General features: G+C 41.3%; 2 protein-coding genes across 2 annotated transcripts; one reads left to right on the top strand and one right to left on the bottom strand.

Annotated features, from left to right (window-relative positions):
• Positions 1-3,591: 3,591 nt before the first annotated feature.
• LOC116688627 (uncharacterized) lies at positions 3,592-5,840 on the bottom strand. Its single transcript, XM_032514782.1, has 3 exons — positions 5,664-5,840; positions 4,130-5,032; positions 3,592-3,751 (listed from the first exon to the last, which is right to left on the bottom strand). Exons 1-3 carry the CDS (start codon positions 5,679-5,681, stop codon positions 3,617-3,619), a joined length of 1,056 nt encoding a protein of 351 aa, XP_032370673.1. The 5' UTR covers positions 5,682-5,840; the 3' UTR covers positions 3,592-3,616.
• Positions 5,841-10,289: 4,449 nt separating this feature from the next.
• Positions 10,290-15,679, top strand: si:ch73-130a3.4 (THAP domain-containing protein 6). The gene is made up of 4 exons (XM_032514634.1): positions 10,290-10,388; positions 13,544-13,736; positions 13,910-14,008; positions 15,376-15,679. Exons 1-4 carry the CDS (start codon positions 10,309-10,311, stop codon positions 15,613-15,615), a joined length of 612 nt encoding a protein of 203 aa, XP_032370525.1. The 5' UTR covers positions 10,290-10,308; the 3' UTR covers positions 15,616-15,679.

The raw sequence follows: 15,679 nt of genomic DNA, 5'->3' as shown, positions 1-15,679 counted from the left end.
AAGCAAACACACATGGCATGTATCTGGAAGAGGTGCTTCAAGTCTGTTAAGATACAAATTGAGCAATCAAGTCTTCTAACATCTTCTGTCTCACTCTGACTATCCTCGTCGAGTACTCGAGGTTTCGGACCTGCCAGAGGGGATTTCACGTCCAGAGGCTAAAAAGCTCTTCAACCAGCTGTTGATGTGCCAGTGGCTGAAGGAGCCCCAGGGTGGCAGAGGAGGAGCAGGCGGCTGTGGCCCTTGTCCTGGTGCAGGGCCTGCTGGGCTGGGAGCCACCGCTGGGCTCGGGGCCAGCGTGGGAGCTGGAGGAGTGAAGGGGGACGGCAACGACCCGGCTCACCTTTACACAGTGCTGGTGGTGTTCCCCAGCACCATGGCTGCCCAGAGTGCGTCCTTAACAACAGCGGGGCCAGCTTCTTCAAACTGAAAGCTGCCAAAAAAAACTATGACCTGCGTGTGCTGGAGAGAGACAGTTCTCAGTGAAAGGAAGTGAGAGGAGGAGCAAAGAAAAAGAGAGACTCATGGTGGAGTGGTGGAAAGGAAGGAGGACTGGGGGGGGGGGGGGGGGGCTGCTTTAGTGTACAACTTAAAACCAAAACAACAAAAATAAACTTAATCCCTCTTTTTCCCCTCCCCTCTTTCCTACATTTGTTTCCTCCTTACTGCCCTCTACCTCCCTTCTCTGGTCCTCTCCTCTTTCCCACAACTGTCCCACATCCACCCCGACGCCCCCTTTGCTTTTGCATTTTTTTGTTGACAGCTTTTGCAGAATGTATCAGAAAAAGTATTTAAAGTGCACAATGATTGCACAATGTATAGGCTACTGTAAAATTTATTTAATCTGTTACTGTTTTGTTTGTTTTAAAAAAAATAAAGTCGAGAAAAAATCTTTCAAAACATCTTCTGTGTCATGTGGGTCATTGTTTGATTTTATTGAATCTGACTCTGAAGTCTGTCTGTCATCTGCAGTTATTTGCTTCTCTGTTTATTTAGTCAGGTTTTTCCTTTTAAAATAATTCTTCTTTGTACATAATGAGCATCTTCATGCTCCCCAGAGAAAGAATCCTTTTGATTTGACAGGAGAACTCCAAATATTTTACACATTAAAGTCTGTATACAACGTTTGGGGAGTACTACTGCATACAAGTTGTATAAAGCCTTTTGGGGTCCCAAGGGAGCTACACGAAATCGGCTGACAGTGTCAGTGGGTCTGAAGACTACAGGTTTGAAAATCAAAAAAATCTGTTGGAGTTAAAAATAAGTGAATTTTACCAGACCTGTGTTAGTCTGGCGGCTCCACACTACATTAGCTGTTAATAGCATAAAACACCTGAATCTGCACAGCCGAGTGAATCGAATCGAGTTCCATTGTTTGTTTTCTTTAAATGTCTGACAATGTTATGGGCGTGCAATGCTAAAACGGTGTGCTCTTTATACAATGACATACCTTTTCTCTTGTGCCAACTTTAATAGAAACAGCAGTTGAGAAAACACTTAACTCCTTAAACACAAAATTCCACAGAACATCTCAGGTCCATTAAATGGCTGCTCTGTACATTCAATCATAAAATGGTTTTCATTAGCAGATGTAGTTTTCCCGTTGTCAGATGTATTCGGTAAGACCTACAATTTTACCTTTACCTTGAAAAGAAGATGAGCATCATCTGCTGATATAGATCATATGATATAATAGAGAGCGACAGATCACCTACTAGATTAGATTAGATTAGATTAGATTATACTTTATTCATCCCACAACGGGGAAATTTTCTTGTCACAGCAGCAGCATTTTTTCAATGACAGCAAAAAACAAAAACACACAAACAATTAAGCACACAAGAAATACAGGCAAACAAAAGACAATAATAATATGGTAGACTGAGTAAGCAAAAAGGCGTCAAATAAAAGTGATGAAGCAAGAGTCAGTAGCATAATTTAAATTATATTAACCTGTGACCATAAATATTGAAAAGTAAGTACTTGTAATAAAATAATATAAATACCGATAATAAAGATAAACAGAAAGTGTGTGGTGTAGATGGGAGAAAAAACAGGAACAGAAACTACAACACTATCAGGTAGTGCAAGTGTTGTAGAGTCTGACAGCGGCCGGGATGAAGGACCTGCGGTACCTCTCCTTCTTACACCGTGGGTGTATCAGTCTGCTGCTGAAGGAGCTGCTCAGGGACCCCACAGTGTCATGTAGGGGGTGAGAGGTGTTGTCCATGATGGATGTCAACTTGGCTAACATCCTCCTCTCCCCTACTTCCTCTATGGGGTCCAGAGGACAGTCCAGGACAGAGCTCGCTCTCCTGATCAGTCTTTTGAGTCTGCTCCTGTCCCAGTCCGAGCTGCCCCCCCTCCAGCAGACCACAGCATAAAGGATGGCAGAGGCCACAACAGAGTCATAGAAAGTCCTGAGGAGAGTCTTGCACACTCCAAAGGACCTGAGTCTCCTCAGCAGATGGAGGCGACTCTGGCCCTTCTTGTATAGAGCATGGGTGTTATAAGTCCAGTTCAGTTTATTGTGAAGGTGAACACCCAGGAAACTGTAGCTCTCCACTACCTCAATGTCCGATCCCTGGATGCTCACCGGTGAGAAAGGGGATGTTTTCCTCCTGAAGTCGACGATCATCTCCTGTGTCTTGCTGGTGTTAAGCTGAAGCTGGTTGAGCTCACACCAGCTGACAAAGTCCTTGATAACTGACCTATATTCCAGATTGTCCCCCTCAGAGACACAACCAACAACGGCTGTGTCATCGGAGAACTTCTGGATGTGGCAGTGGTTGGTGTTGTGCGTGTAGTCCGAGGTATAGAGGGTGAAAAGGAAGGGGGAGAGCACCGTACCCTGAGGGGCACCTGTGCTACAGTGCACCACATCAGACACACAGTGATGGAGCCTCACATACTGTGGTCTGTTGGTGAGGTGGTCCGTAGTCAATGCAGCCAGGTGTTGGTCCACTCCGGCACTCTCCATCTTCACTTTGAGCAGCGAAGGCTGGGTGGTGTTAAAAGCACTGGAGAAGTCGAAAAACATGACTCTTACAGTGCTCCCGCTGTCCTCCAGGTGGAGCAGCGATCTGTTCAGCAGGTAGATCACTGCGTTGTCCACCCCAATCCCAGGCTGGTAAGCAAACTGCAGGGGGTCCAGCTGTGTGCCCACCAGGGGTCGCAGGTGACACAGGATGATCCTCTCCATGGTCTTCATCAGGTGAGAAGTCAAGGCAACAGGCCTGAAGTGGTTTGGCTCTCCGGGGCGCGGCGACTTCGGTACCGGAACCTCACAGGAGGTCTTCCACAGGGCTGGGACCTTCTCCAGGCTCAGGCTCAGGTTGAATAAGTGCCTGAGCACACCACAGAGCTGGTCCGCACAGTCCCTGAGGAGACTTGGGCTGATGCCGTCCGGGCCCGGGGTCTTCCTTGCCTTGATCTTCTTAAGTTGACTTCTGACTACTACATACAGTAGCTTTATTCTCAATGTTAGTACATCACATACACACCATACCACCAGAACCAGCACATCATTTAACATAGACCACACATCAACCCTATGCTTACGGTACTTTTAGTTTATTGAAATAGAGGGAGGGGGATGGAGTAGAATTTGTTGTTGTTAATAGGGGAGGTCACTCCTAAAACAACAGTTCTGACGGCAGCAGAAGAGCCAGATTCTCTGAGGCAGTGATGACCTTTTGGTGTGGACAGCCTGATCCTGAGCTGAAGCCGTCTGATCATCTTCCTTCTTGCGCTTTTAGGATATGTGACATAAAACAACAGGGTAAGTACAGAAATGTAATAAACTAAAATAAACCTGTATAGTTCAACATAAAGATGACCGATGAAATTGACTGAATGCACTTAATACATTTCACTTTACAACCTCAGATCCTTGACTAAATGGTTGAGTAAAGTTAGGAGTATGTGGGAAAGCTTTATTGCAAGTAATAGTGTTGCATACACAACCTTGCTTAAGTAAGAGTAACCAATTGTTTAATCAAAATGATTTTGTGTATGAAAAGTGAGCAGTAGAGGTCCTTCAGTTGGGCTGTTTAATGAGTCCGAACTGGGAACTCACTGTCAACTTCTAGTCAAATCGATTTCCTTCCCTAGGTAAATGCATCCATACCTTGCAATATGGGCTGATTCTGTTGCTCTTCTCAGCCTGGGTCTCACTGGTTTCAGTGTCAGAAGCAACTGTGACACCCTGCTCTGTGTCTTGTGGAGATGAGGAGAGTCCAGATGACACTTTATTGGGTGACAATGGGACGGTCTCGTCCATTTGTTCACCTGAAACCGGGTGGACCTTCTTCTTCAGTAGCTTACTAAAGCAGCTCCACCACGGCAACTTCTTTTCATGGACTTTGATGGTATGTCCATTTGTCAATCGGTCCTCTTTACTCTCACAATCTGAATGTTTCTGTGTCACAACTGTCTCCTCCCAGCAAGCTTTTGGAAACACGCCGATTAAGTTCAAAGGTTTCTCATCTGTCCTGACCGGATCACAAGACGTCTGTGTACCGACAGTGAAACCGGTCACACAGACAACTCTGTTGTTTTCCTGGGAGGGAATGAAGGGCCCCTTTCCAGGAAATGGAGATCCTGGTTTTGTCAGATTAATGTTTATAAATCTTGAGTCACTGCCGGTCGACCCGATTTCTGTGACCAAGTTGTCCTTCATCAATTTGTCCGTGACACACTCTGGTGTGATGTCTTTATCTGCCACATCCAGCAGTTCCAGAGGGACAGAGGTCAGGCCTGATTTCTCAGCAGCCTTGTTGTCCTGACTGGAGTGTATTGAGGCAGTGTGAGACGCCTCTTCAGGACAAGGAGAGACCGATTTTGAGACACTGCTTTCTAACTTGACAGCATCAGACAAATCCTGTCCTGTTGTCAGCTGGACATTTTCCCTTGGTTTCGATCTGAAGAAGGTATTCCTTGCAGATTTCATCTTCTTAAAGACCTTGATTTCAAAGAAATGTTTTTCCTCATTCTCCATGTTATCTGGATCCAGAGGTTTGGCTTTTATATTCTGTTGGAAAAAGACATACAGTGGCAAAGTGTAAGATATAGGTACTAGTAGTACTAGTGTTGCCACAAGGCACAAGTGGAGCAAAGTAATATAATGTGAGCAAGGGAAGTACAATTTTACTCACTTTTTTTGAAAATAATAAATTGTTTTTATGGCTTCATTTCTACCTTCAAATAATTTTCAAAATTGATATAATCTCATGAACATTGTTTTTTGGGTTCTTAGAGTATCAAGATGCTAATCAAAATTTAACTTAAAAAAGTCAAAGTCTGCAACAAAACTAACTTAAAGCATTCAGAGTTAAAGTACTATCAATGCAGAATGGCCCCTGTCAGTGTTATTATTTTATTATTGTATCAATATTATTGTTGACTGACATGTAAGCTGCTGTTGCTGTGTAGCTGTTAACTGCCTCATGAACCAACAGGTGCTTAAATCTAATGCAATGCATCATATTTAAAAAAAAACTGGTGTGTATGTTTTGTACGTAAAATCTGAAAAACTAACCAGTACCTGTAGCTGTAAAATTAACATTGTGCTGCAAAAGTCAAAGATTTATTTCCAAAATTTAGTTGAAGTGGGTTAGAAGTATAAAGCAGCAAAAAATAATCAAGTAAAGAATGATTTATACCTCTTTCTGTTGAGACATCTTCAGTTGTTTGTTCTACTGCTTGTTGTCCTTGCAAGTGATGAGTTTGAAGTGAAAAGTTTTTCTTTTTGTGGTTGAAATGTTCACAGCTCAAAGTCCAGGACTGAAGTGAGGTTCTATGATAATTATGTTGCATGAACTCTGGGAGCTGGAACTGTGATGATGTTGCAAAGAAAATTGTGTTCTGTTCTATTTCATTATTACACACATTCCACACACACATTCCATGCTCATACACACACTCTTTACCTAGTAAATAAACACATAATTCATAATTTGTAACACATTTTAATGTACAGTACAGTGTAATTATTGCACAACATGTTCAACCATTGTTCATCTGGCCGGGGTTTGTCTGAACGGGGTTTGTCTGTACGTGGGTTTGGTCTGAACGGGGTTGTCTGTACGTGGTTTGTCTGAACGGGGTTTGTCTGTACGTGGGTTTGTCTGAACGGGGTTTGTCTGTACGTGGGTTTGTCTGAACGGGGTTTGTCTGTACGTGGGTTTGTCTGAACGGGGTTTGTCTGTACTGGGTTTGTCTGAACGGGGTTTGTCTGTACGGGGTTTGTCTGTACGGGGTTTGTCTGTACGGGGTTTGTCTGAACGGGGTTTGTCTGTACGTGGGTTTGTCTGTACAGCGGTAAACCCTGTCCTTTCATCTCAATAAATACAATAAAATGCCTTGCCAGCATATGGTAAAGGTATACACATAAGATCAACACTCTACCTGGTGTTAAAAGCCAAAGAAAAGAAGTGGGTTTTAAGAAGAGTTTTAAAATGAGACAGAGGAGGCTTGTCTAATGTGCAGAGGCAACCCATTCCAGATTTTTGGAGCTGCAATGGCAAACGCACAGTCCACCCTGAGCTTAAGCCTAGCTTTAGGCACCGTCAGGAGCAGCTGGTCAGCTGACCTGAGAGATCGGCTGGGAGTGTAGGGGTGCAGAAGCTCAGAGAGGTAAGGTGGGGCAAAGCCATTCAAGGCTTTAAAAGCAAACAAAAGAATTTTAAAAGGAATCCTAAAATGGACGGGCAGCCAGTGGAGTGAAGCAAATAGGTGAAATGTGCTCATACTTGCTTGTGCCTGTTAAAAGACGTGCAGCAGCATTTTGTACCAGTTGAAGACGAGCAATGAAGGATCCACTAGCCCCCATATAAAGTGTATTACAGTAATACAGCCGAGTGGTCAGAAAGGCGTGGATTACTATCTCAAAGTGTTGTCTCACAGGACTGGTTTGATTTTTGCCTGCTGCCTTAACTGGAAAAAGCTAGACTTCACCATGGCTTTAATCTGGCTGTCAAATTTAAGGTCTGAGTCCACTTTTACCCCCAAATATTTTACAATTGGCTTGCGATACTACGCAAGAGAACCCAGATCAATTAGGGGGGAGGTCACAGAAGTGCCACCAAAGACCATGACTTTTGTCTTTTTTTATTCAAATTTAGAAAATTGAAGGACATCCAAGCCTTACTGTCCTGTAAAAACTGTAGCAGTGGGTTAACAGTGCTGGAATCAGATTTTTTGAGGGGGACATAGATGTGGCTGTCGTCAGCATAACAGTGAAAATAAATGCCATGTTTCCTGAGAATAGAACCAAGTGGGAGTAGATAGAGAAAAAATAAAAGACAAGACGGCCGGGACCACCGAGCCCTGTGGGACCCCACAAAGAGATCAAGCGACACCAGAATCCGATCTCTCTTAGACTAAACTCTGAAATTTTTGGCAGAGCCACCATGCAAATGCTGAGGAAATTATTCCTGTATCAAAGGAGCGTACGTATACTCGGTCTAATAAGGAAATGTCTCACAGTCTAGAATCATCTGGCACAAGTCTCTATCAATATCCTTGCATCACTCTCAAATGCAAATGAAATGGAACAAATAGTTCTTTTGAGCATATCACAGGTAAAAGCGAGTAGTTATTCTAATAGTAACACTTGGGGAACAGGCAGAAACCCAGAAATCTTACGGCAGGAATGGAACTGATTAAATATGAGCTAGGAAGTTTATAAGTATTAGTTGGGCTTTTGGACTAAATCAAAAGAGCATGAAGAGAGATACTGCAGCTGGCATCTCTGTTTCAATGGAGCCCTAATTGAAGTGGAGGGGAATATCTTAATACCCTAACAAAGGGAATTAATAGAATACTTAACTCACACTTCGAATTTGATGAAATGGTTGAAGAGGGAGTGAATTCTCGTAATGTTGCCTTGGACGCAATCCTCTCTAATAAGGAAGATCTCAAAGTCTAGAATCTCTGACACAAGTCTCTATCAATATCCCTTTCCTCCACTTCAATGAAAAGAAATGGAAAGAAATAGTTCTTTTGAATTTCACAGGTAAAGAAAAAGTTAGTGATTAATAGTAACACACTGGAACAGGCAAACCCGAAATTTACGGGAGGAACGGTGCTGTTAAAAAATTAAATAGGGGAAATTTTATAGGAATTTGTGGAATTTGGGTAAATAAAAAGAGCAAGTTGAGAAGAGTTACTACCACTGGCATCTCTTTTCAAATGGAGCCCTTAATTGAAAGGGGAGGAATGATTTTATGGCCCCACAAAAAAACTGGATAATTTTTATAGAAAAAGCTAAGGGTGCACACATTCAATCTAGATTCAAATGGTTAGAAGAGGGAGTGCAAAACTCATCTTACTTTTTAAGATTGGGAATAAAAACAGATCCCTTCTTGTGATGATTGACAAACTAAAAATAGATGACCAGATAGTTGATAATCCAAAAGATAAATCTGCCTTTGCCACCGTTTTTACAGCAATCTGTACACATCCAAAATCCTGTGAAGTGACAGCTAACTCATTTATGGATTCAATCAACAATTGTGAAGTTATTTCCGTAGAGGATAGGAATGCATGTGATGATTACATCTCCAATGTTGAGGTTCTGAAAGCGATTGAAATCTTAAAAATAATAAAAGTCCAGGATGTGATGGTGTAACTTCTGAATTCTCTTTAATGTTCGACGAAAAACTTTTCCACTTGTTGCTAAATGTTTTCTCAGAAAGCATTCATATTGCAACGAGTATGACTCAAGGTATCATAACCCTGATTCCAAAGCCAAAAAAAGATAAGGAAAATTTAGAGAACTGGCGTCCGATTACACTGCTAAATGATGACTATAAAGTGTTGGCTATCATATTTGCTAACAGATGGAAAAACGTTACAATCTGGATTCATGAGGAAACGTCATACTCCTTAGACTGATTTTGGATGTGCCAGCTAGACTGTAACAATCTTATCAACGATAATAGTTTCCTCATGTTTCTTGAGTATAAAGCCTTTGACTCTCTTGAACATGGCTTCATTTTGAAAGCTCTCTAGATATGGTTTTGGTCACCTTTTTTGTAAAACTATAAGAACCCTGTATAAGAATGGCAATAGTGCAGTAAAATTAAATCTTGGTACATCCCGAAGGTTTAGTGTGTCTCGTGGGGTTAAGCAAGGTTGCCATATCTCACCCTAATTATTCTTAATAGTTTCTCAACTCCTGGCTCTTCATATTTTAAACAGTGCCTTACAAGGAATCTTAATTGCGGATAGACAGATTATAATTAGTCAACTTGCGGATGACACAACAATCTTCCTGAAGGACGCCTCCCAAATTCCGCTATCGCTAGAGTTAATTAAAGCTTTCTTACAATCCTCTGGTCTTCACTTGAACTTAAAAAGTGTGAACTTATGGTCATAAAAGACACAAAGATTGCTTGATGCCCTCCATATATAACATCCCTGTAAGAGATCAGGTCACTTATCTAGGAATTATTATTAAAAAAAATGTGCTCCTTAAACTTTAGCCCTACCTTTCAGAAAACACAAAGGAAACTGAATTCATGGTTACAAAGAGACTTGTTGTGAAGAGGTAGACTCTTACTTTCAAAAGTAGGAACATTTTAGATTTCACCACATTGAATAACACTTTCAAAATAAACTGGATTAGACAGTTTATTAATAACCATGCCTCCTCATGGAACTTTATCCCTAAATATGTTTTTTTTCTTTTTTATGATGTGCAATTACAAGATTAGTATATATAATATATACAGTCTATGGTCCTACCATCCTGCACTTTGCCTTGTTTTGAAGTCTTTTCAAATCCACCACTGTTTCAAAAAGCCCAGGCAGGCCAAGATGGCAGTAGTGCAACATGGATGCCAGCTGCCGTTAAACCAGAAGAAGAAAACAAGTATGTTTAAAGGGTTTAATTTAAATATTAAAATGAAACAGTTTTAATATCCAGAATAGAACTAAAGTTGTTTTTGTTTTTTATTTATTTATTTCAGTGTGAAGTCATGATGTTACACACTCCGGTACAGTAGGTGGCGGCATGCAACGTTGGTTTGTAGCTCGCTAATAAAACGGAAGAAGAAGAAGAAGAAGAAGAGAAGAAGAAGAAGAAACGTAAAGTAAAGTAAAGTAAAGTAGTAATAATACTAATAGTAATAGTAACACCGTTAGTTGTTTACCGTGGTTTAGACCGTTAAGACACTTGAATCCGCAGACTCCTTGGAGTTGTCCAAAGCAGTAGTAGCAAACAGCATTTTTGGTGGGTCACGTCGCCGCCATATTGGACCGGGCTACATCTCAGAAGCTTAACGTTTGTCTAGAAAGATCGAGATGCCTGATTCGTGTGCAGCTTGGGGCTGTAAAAACCGTCGAACAGCCCAATCCAGATCTCTGGGAATTACCTTTCACAAGTAAGACTGAAGCGTTGCTTTTGGTTGTATTTGTTCATCATAACAATATGTTGAGAGCTAACTAGTTGACCGCCAGAGCTAGACTAGTAATAGCATTGGCCGCTGCTGAGCGAGACGTCGACGCGGCTGCCACATTGGTATGGGGAGCCGTGCCTCCACTGTATGTGTCTTTCGAGACATGATTCAAATAATAATTATCAAACGATTGAGGTTGTTACAAATACCAGACATGTATTTATGATACAGGATACTTAGTTTAATTAAGCTTGCGGATTTTCACACCCAAAATTCATTTGTCGCCTGAACGTCTCCCAGAACAGCATTGTTAAATTGCTGGCAATTCCTAGGTTTAGTGCCAAACGATAACAGTCATCACTATGGAAACACTGGCATAATTGTCTTTCATAGAAATGCAGTATTGTTGTTTCTTTTGTTTTTATTTCTCTGTATATGTTTATCTTTCTCTTTTCAATGTATGGGAATGCCATGTATGCATGTCTGAGTGGACCTTGAGGGAAGTTGATGGTGATGGTGATACCAATATATCTTGTATATACTATTATAGATTGTAGACGGTTTTAAGCCTTAATATAACTTAAAACAGGTGAATTGTATTTTTAAATAAAATCACCCTTTGTATAGTTATCATGAAGAGGGAAATTAGAGACCACAACTGGGGCCTGTTGCACGAAAGTAGAATAAAGATATCCAGGATAAGTGAAAAAGCGCAGCTTGACTTAGTGTGATCTGCTCATCGCGGCTTAATCGGTTGCACGTTTGCCGAGCCAGGATGAACAGGTGAAGCTATGTCAAGCCAGGTGTAGATAGCCAGCATAAGTGCACGTTCACTGCTTTCTTAAATAGACCACGGTATCGATCACAGATTTACTGATGCAGAGATGGAGAAGACGCATGCGCCACATGTTTCACCCAATGAGCAGCAGCTTCTGATGGAAAGTAACGAGGAGGTGAAGAATATAATATGGAAAGTAACGAGGAGGGGAATAATGTAATATGCAGAGAGGGAAATACGGCTGTTGTCCAATGGAGAGAAAAAGCCCAACATAGCGGACCCGACTGAATGTGTGGGGTGTAAAAATATAGCATTTGCCTTAAAAGTGAGCAGAGGGATAATGTTCCTCAGGAAATGGACCCTAAGGACTCTAGGCTTAATTTCAAACACTTATTCACAACGCGAGAACATGTTTTACAACGATATGCACACATCTCTATAAGCTATATCTAATTCTTTGTACAATTAATGTTCATACAGAACAATCAGAAAGGGACAACAACAAGAAAAAGTAGTAAGTGACTTCAATACACGCTGTGAGCATATGTAAAACAATATTCATGTTTTTTTATTCTTCTGACAAGTGACCGCACCAAAATAAAAAGATTAAGAAGCATTGTGGTTTTCCCGGTGTGATGAATGATAATTACACTACATACGTGCTGTATATAGGCACGTTATTGGTCCAGGGATGGGAGACTAATTGAGAAGGTTATGAAACCAATGTAAGCTATAATAAAAAACATTAGGCCTACATATTAAGGAGTAACACAAACTGTCCTTTATTAGAGAAGGGCAAGCGACAAGAACATGAAATCATGAATGTATTGGTCTCTGACCAGTCTGCCATTATTATCATCTGGGAATATCGCTACATTAATATCTTCACACTTAATCTCCGGAGCGCGTCCTTTATAAACCTGAAGCTGAGACCACGGACGCTGCGCTGCTCATCTCTACTTTTACAGAGAGAGTGGACACTGACGCGACGCACAGGTCTGCCGCCGGGCAGCGGCCACTGGGCCGCACCACTGGGCAGCGACCACTGGGCAGTAGCCACCGGGCAGCGGCCGCACGCCAGGCAGCCTCGACACACTACCGTCCCACCGGGAAAAGTCCCACTCCGCATCAGGGTGCCAGTGCAACCATTTCTAACATCTAAACAACTGTAGTAGGGTTTAAATCAAACTGGCGACAACAATAGTGACAAGTAGGCTAATGGATGTTAATAAAAATAAAGCAGAACACATGCAGAAGACAACGGAATAACTGTTAAACACGTTTATTTCGGATCAGAGCCGCAGCTGATTGAACACATGAGACTCCAGGATTAATCTTAGCCTGGCTGTTAGCCTGCTCTGGACCAGGCTAGCCGCAAAGAATAAATCTCCATGGTAACTTGGCTGGGCTTAATTCAATCTGGTTTCGTGCAACCGAGTCAAAGCTAAATTCATCCTGGATAACTTGAATATCCCGGCTTAATCCCTTATCCTGGTTTTGTGCAACAGGCCCCTGTTTTAGTACTAGGCTGTAAATATGTTTATTTCTTTTGAGAAGTTGTTGTTGTAATATGGGGTTCTATGAGGATTGACCTACAGTCACAGTCTGTAGCAGGGATCTTCAATGAGGGGTCCGGGACCCTTAGAATGTCCTCAGAGTCAATGCAGGGGAGCCTCCAAATTATAGTTAATATTTAATTTTTTTTTCAAAAATTAAAGTTTAACAAGATTCCAACATATTAGTAACAAATATAAATCCCCACTGATTACTGGCCTATATGTAAGGTAGTCACTAAGACCATCCACAGAAACCGTTAAACAGGGGTTCACTGTTTCACATGTATATGCACATGCTATTTGAATAACTTAGTATTCTTTGCAACAAAGATGTGTATAAAGGCTTTAGGCCGCACTTCAAGTTAGTGTAGGCCCAGTTTAATTTGCAATCTCATTTTATAGACATGTGTCATGTACATGTCATGTAATACGTAGTACTAGTTAAGGGGTCCTTTGCTTAAAGACCCCTGGTTTTTTGGACTTTCCTCAAGTGGCCACTTGAAGAATTGCATTCCAGCCCCGGAGATGCAGCTTCAATAACATACTAGTCTGTCACTTAAATTTTTGTTAGCTTAAAAGGATTACCTTTACCTCTTTTGAAGTAGGTTATCAAATTCAACACATTCGTTACATTGGAATATTGCAAAAATGTTAATCTGTGAAATGGTATTCCATGTTGCTTATTTTTGGCATTGATTTTGCATTAACATCCAAAAGCAGCACAAAAGATTTGTATGACAAACTACTCATTTTGCCTGAGCGACTCATATATTAGCTAAATCGCTGACTTTTCTCACACTTTGCAGGTTTCCCAAAGCGAAAGAGGTGAGGAGGCAGTGGGAAATAGCTGTAAGAAGAAAAGGTTTTTCAGCCAGTCGGTCCTCCGTGCTCTGCAGTGAGCATTTCAAGCTGCAGGACTTTGACAGCACAGGACAGACTGTCAGGATTAGAAATGGAGCTCAACCATCTGTCTTCAATTTCCCGAAACATCTACAAAGAGTATGTATATCCCAAAATTATAAGGATTTCATGGGTAGTCAATGTCACACCCTAATGAAAATGTTGTCTCTGTTGTTTTTGTTCTTATTGAATGTTTAGGAATCAATGATGTATTGCGTAATACATTGTGTGGTACTTAACCCTAGTTTTAAGTTTTTTTCCTTCCACTTTAGCCAGTGACAAGCAGGACAACAAAAACCTCGAGGAAGGCTGAAGAGAAGCTGTCAGTGGACACTTTTCCAATTTTGAAAGAGACTGAACCTCTTATTGTTGTGAGTATTTGAACTAGCTATGCCCCAACAGCTGTAAGGATCATGACCCTGGTCATATTCAAACAGAGAAAGTCAGTCTATAAGGATGTCATATTAAATTTGGATGAGTTTTGCATTAATTGGAAAAGCTAGGATAATTGTTATTTAATAGTTATTAGCAACATTTTACACTAATTTCAGAAGATTGTACATTACAACAGACAGCTAACGTAAACACCAATGTGTGTGTCGAAGCAGCCACGGTAACTACTCAACAACACAGAACTATAGCATTAGTTACTGCAAGGTGAGGAAGAGGGAGTAAGGCAGTGTATGGATGCAGGTGAGAGATGTGACTCATAACCAGGTTATCATAGTTTACAGGGCTGTTTGTTGACATGAATGTTGCATGTGCTAAGCAAAAAGTGGTTTGTGCCTTGAATTAAATTGCTGCAATAGCACCCTTGGGATATGGCTTTGCGCCGTTGGTGTGAGACAGAGTTGCTCGTTTGTGTGAGGTGAGGGTTTGTGTGCTTGTTTGTGTGTGAGTTGAATCAACAGCACATCACTATGGTGGTCTATTGAAGTCTATTGTGCGATAGTAAAATGCCACCTGGATGCGGGTGTGCATGTTAGCCATACATTTCTTATGTCAGCCTGGTTGTCTTTAAAATCAGAACAGGATTCATTAATATCTCACTGGAAACATTTTAAAATGTCAATAATATAAATAGTAATGTTTCCAACATCAAAATACTGAGTGAAGTTTAGAAAGAGTCAAGATTCAAGGGATATATTTGTCCTCCCTCTGCTGAGGTGAATCAGGTACTGACACCTTCACCACCAAGGTTGATGACATCATTGATGCACATCATAATTAGCCATGTGGATTTACCGCTGAAGGAGAAAGGAGGGGCTGGTTAGTCCCAGCCAGGATCCCAGTGCGCTGGGCTTTGAAGCCAGTTTGACATATAGGCCTAACGGTGGAATTACAGCTTTTGAGTCTGTCACGTGATGCCATGGGTCCCAAAAATAGTTTTTTTCCCATAGATTTAAATGTTAAAAGACATGTCTGTAAATCAGTGGATGCATTTTTGTGTCACAACAAGCCCTGCAAAATGACTAACTTCATCATCAGTATTTGATCCATTTGATCTGATAACATTTCAAAAGTCTAAAATAGCTGAATCATCCATCATATCAATTTAGGGGTGCTGCAGAACCATGGTGCTACTTCCCATGACCCTGGATGGTGCAGGCTGTGGAATTGAGATTAAAAGTGCGGGCCATCTTGTAATACATTGTACTAGCTATGCACCAGACAGTTGCTACTTTAAGTGATGTGATATAAACATTAATTATAACATGTTCATCCTTCTTTTTACTAGGACCACTCCTATGCATTGCCTTCATCTCCCACTGATCTTAAGGCCAGACTCGTTGAAGCCTTGGCTAGGGTGGAGAGTCTGGAGCGAGAGATGAGGAACGTGAAGGACCGAGAACGGAGGGCAAAGAAGATGGTGCATGGTCTTCTGGAAGATCTGAGGAGGAATCGCCAATCCCCCTGTTTTGTAAAAATAAAGCATAAATTGTACAGGACAAAACTTAGAAACTTGCACATCAGGTAGAGCCTAAAGCTTTTTTGTTGTTGTTATAAATTAGGTTTTATTTATTAAAAAGAAGAAAAAAAAA

Source organism: Etheostoma spectabile, chromosome 4 (genome assembly GCF_008692095.1).
Source record: "Etheostoma spectabile isolate EspeVRDwgs_2016 chromosome 4, UIUC_Espe_1.0, whole genome shotgun sequence".
NCBI lineage: Eukaryota > Metazoa > Chordata > Actinopteri > Perciformes > Percidae > Etheostoma > Etheostoma spectabile.
The sequence above is the reverse complement of the archived record's forward strand: the minus strand, read 5'-3'. Positions and strand labels throughout refer to the sequence as shown.

Coding starts and splice junctions, on each gene's coding strand:
- si:ch73-130a3.4 (XM_032514634.1), top strand. CDS start 10,309: ATGCCTGATTCGTGTGCAGCTTGGGGCTGTAAAAACCGTCGAACAGCC. Junction 10,389..13,543: donor CTGGGAATTACCTTTCACAA/GTAAGACTGAAG, acceptor CACACTTTGCAG/GTTTCCCAAAGCGAAAGAGG. Junction 14,009..15,375: donor AGACTGAACCTCTTATTGTT/GTGAGTATTTGA, acceptor TCTTTTTACTAG/GACCACTCCTATGCATTGCC.
- LOC116688627 (XM_032514782.1), bottom strand. Junction 3,752..4,129: donor GAATCAGCCCATATTGCAAG/GTATGGATGCAT, acceptor ATATCCTAAAAG/CGCAAGAAGGAAGATGATCA.